General features: G+C 37.7%; 1 protein-coding gene across 1 annotated transcript; it reads right to left on the bottom strand.

Annotated features, from left to right (window-relative positions):
- LOC126886213 (uncharacterized) lies at positions 1–1,006 on the bottom strand. The gene is made up of 2 exons (XM_050653076.1): positions 125–1,006; positions 1–12 (listed from the first exon to the last, which is right to left on the bottom strand). The coding sequence occupies exons 1-2, from the start codon at positions 1,004–1,006 to the stop codon at positions 1–3; spliced, it is 894 nt and encodes a 297-aa protein (XP_050509033.1).
- Positions 1,007–2,637: the final 1,631 nt, after the last annotated feature.

Below are 2,637 nucleotides of genomic sequence, written 5' to 3'. Positions count from 1 at the left end.
TTACATCAGCACCTGTATCAACAAGAAAAGGCATAACATATTTATTGTCAACTAAAACTTTTGCAAACCACTGATCTTTATCATTAGTGTAAATGTGTCCTAGATGAAAATCAAAGTTATTTACCTGTAAGTTTTCCATTTCATTTTCTATTCCTACCTCACTTTCAGCACAGTTTTGACCTTCAACTACTCTTACATTTCTGCCGGATCTACATCTAGCTTGCCAATGTCCTTTCTTTCCACATAATCGACAACGACTATCTTTTGCTGGACATCTTTCTCGGCTGTTGCAGCTTGGTACACTACAGTATGTACATTTGTAGTTTTTGTTGGATTTCCCCCATGTGTTCTGTTGTCCATATTTATTTGGTTCTGCTTGTGATTGTGACCAGTAGTTACCTCTGTGTGCATTGACCGTAGCTACTTCTTGTACTCGTTCTTGCCTAAGAATCCTGTTTTGAGAATTCTGCAGCTCGGCTTGACGTACTGTTAATACAGCTTCCCCTAATGTTAGGTTCTTTTGGAGTTGTAACCTCTCACTTACTTTTACATCTAAAACTCCTACTACTATGCGGTCTCTTATTAACTCATCTTTTAGAGCCCCATAACTACAATGCTCTGCCAGGCTATGAAGTGCAGTGATATATGCATCCACCGACTCCCCTGGCTGTTGACTACGTGTGTTGAACTTGAATCGTTCAAATATTACGTTCTTTTGGGGTATAAAATGAGCGTCAAACTTCTCGATAATAATACTATATACTTGCTGTGCGGGTGTTAGATTAAATTGAGTTATAATTTCCTCTGCTTCTGCCCCCATTAGATACACTAGCATATCAATTTTTTCAGCTTCTGGTTTGTTTATAAAACAACTAACCGACATATATCTTTCTAACCTCTTTTTCCACTGATTCCATGATCCTGGAAGGGAGAAATTAAACTCAGAAGGAGCTGATACTGTTGCCATGTTGGCAAGCACATGGCTTCCTGCTTGATTCTCTGCCATCCCTGGAATTATTTAACTCTATTTCTGCTCTTCGAAGAAGGTTCTACTTGCCAAATATTCCTCGGAGTATTTGCAAGTTCGCTGCCACCATGTAGAATTATTGAGACAATCTTTATTTAGCACTTTATTACAATTATATTTCCAAGCGACCATCCATATTATTAACCTAACTTCTACTACCATCTTGACATCCTGTCTGTCGTTCTCCCCAAAGAGGTTCTGTCTCGAGTACCGACTACGTTTCTGAAGGAAACGTATAAGTGGTTGCATACTGAGCTGACTCTACAAATATTATATGCGGTAAGTCGAATTGCTTTGTTTTTGTACTCCGGTGATTTACATTACCATAAACAAGAACAGTCTCATAAGCAATATAAAATAATAATAATAGTAAAAGTCTTTATTAGAAACAAAAATAATAATATACATACAAAATAATGAGCGAAGTTTAGCCTAGACTACTCTTACACTTAACTCACTAGTTTGATGCTGAATTAAATTACAAATGTTTCACTTAAATGGAACTGAAATATATAAATATATAGAATAAATTTAAATACATAAGGATGTTTAGGGAGGAGCTTCAAGTAAAAACAAGAGAACGTGAAGTAAATAGCTGGGAAGATTTGGCAAATGTTCTGACAGAAATAGGTAGCTGAAGACAAACTGGGTAAAAAAGAGAAAGATAGAAAGGAATGGATATCAGATGAAACTTGGAATCTTATCGAGGAAAGAAAACAACGAAAAAAAGATTTCTTGCAAGCAAGAACTGTTGAAGGAAGAACGAACCGACAACAAGCGAATATGAAACACTAAATAAAGCAGTTAAAAGGAATGCAAGAAGAGACAAAAGAAGGTGGGCTGAAGAACTGGCAAAACAAGCAGAAACAGCTGCACAACACAACAGGACTAGAGAGCTGTACCAAATTACTAGACGATTAACAAAAAATGGGCCCAACTGTTCGAACATTGTAAGATCCAAGACAGGTGAATTACTTACTACAACGGATGACCAAGTAGACAGATGGAAAGAGCACTTTCAGGAGATGCTAGGCACGCCCAGGGATAACGCAGATGAAATTGTCGAAAACCCGCAGAATATAGACTTGCATATATCTTGCGAGTCCCCTTCCAAAACGGAGATAATAACAGCTATCAAATCTCTGAGAAATAACAGGTCCCCGGGAATCGATAACATTGCTGCCGAACTACTTAAAACTGACCCGCATCTAACCGCTGAACTTTTGCTCCCCATAATCTGAGAGGTGTGGGAAACAAACCGCATTCCAGCGGGCTGGAAAAAAGGTAACATTATTAAACTTCCAAAAAAGGGCAACCTCACACTGTGCAAAAATTGGAGAGGAATAACCTTGCTTACCGTCATAAATAAAAATTTTACGACGATCATACATAAAAGATTAACAAACAAGGTTGAATTTCGAGCGAATCAAGCAGGTTTTAGACCAGAATCTTCCTGCATAGATCACATTAATACTGTGAGGGTAATAATGGAACAATCGGTTGAATGGAACACACCTCTATACATGGTTTTTGTTGATTTCGAACGTGCCTTTGACAGTCTATCTCATGCTGCTATATGGAAAATTTTAGAGCTCATTCCTCATAAAATA

This window comes from Diabrotica virgifera, chromosome 6 (assembly GCF_917563875.1).
Source record: "Diabrotica virgifera virgifera chromosome 6, PGI_DIABVI_V3a".
Lineage (NCBI taxonomy): Eukaryota > Metazoa > Arthropoda > Insecta > Coleoptera > Chrysomelidae > Diabrotica > Diabrotica virgifera.
This window is presented reverse-complemented; position numbering and strand designations above follow the sequence as displayed.

Excerpts from the sequence above, each read along its gene's own strand:
- LOC126886213 (XM_050653076.1), bottom strand. The coding sequence starts at position 1,006 with ATGGCAGAGAATCAAGCAGGAAGCCATGTGCTTGCCAACATGGCAACA.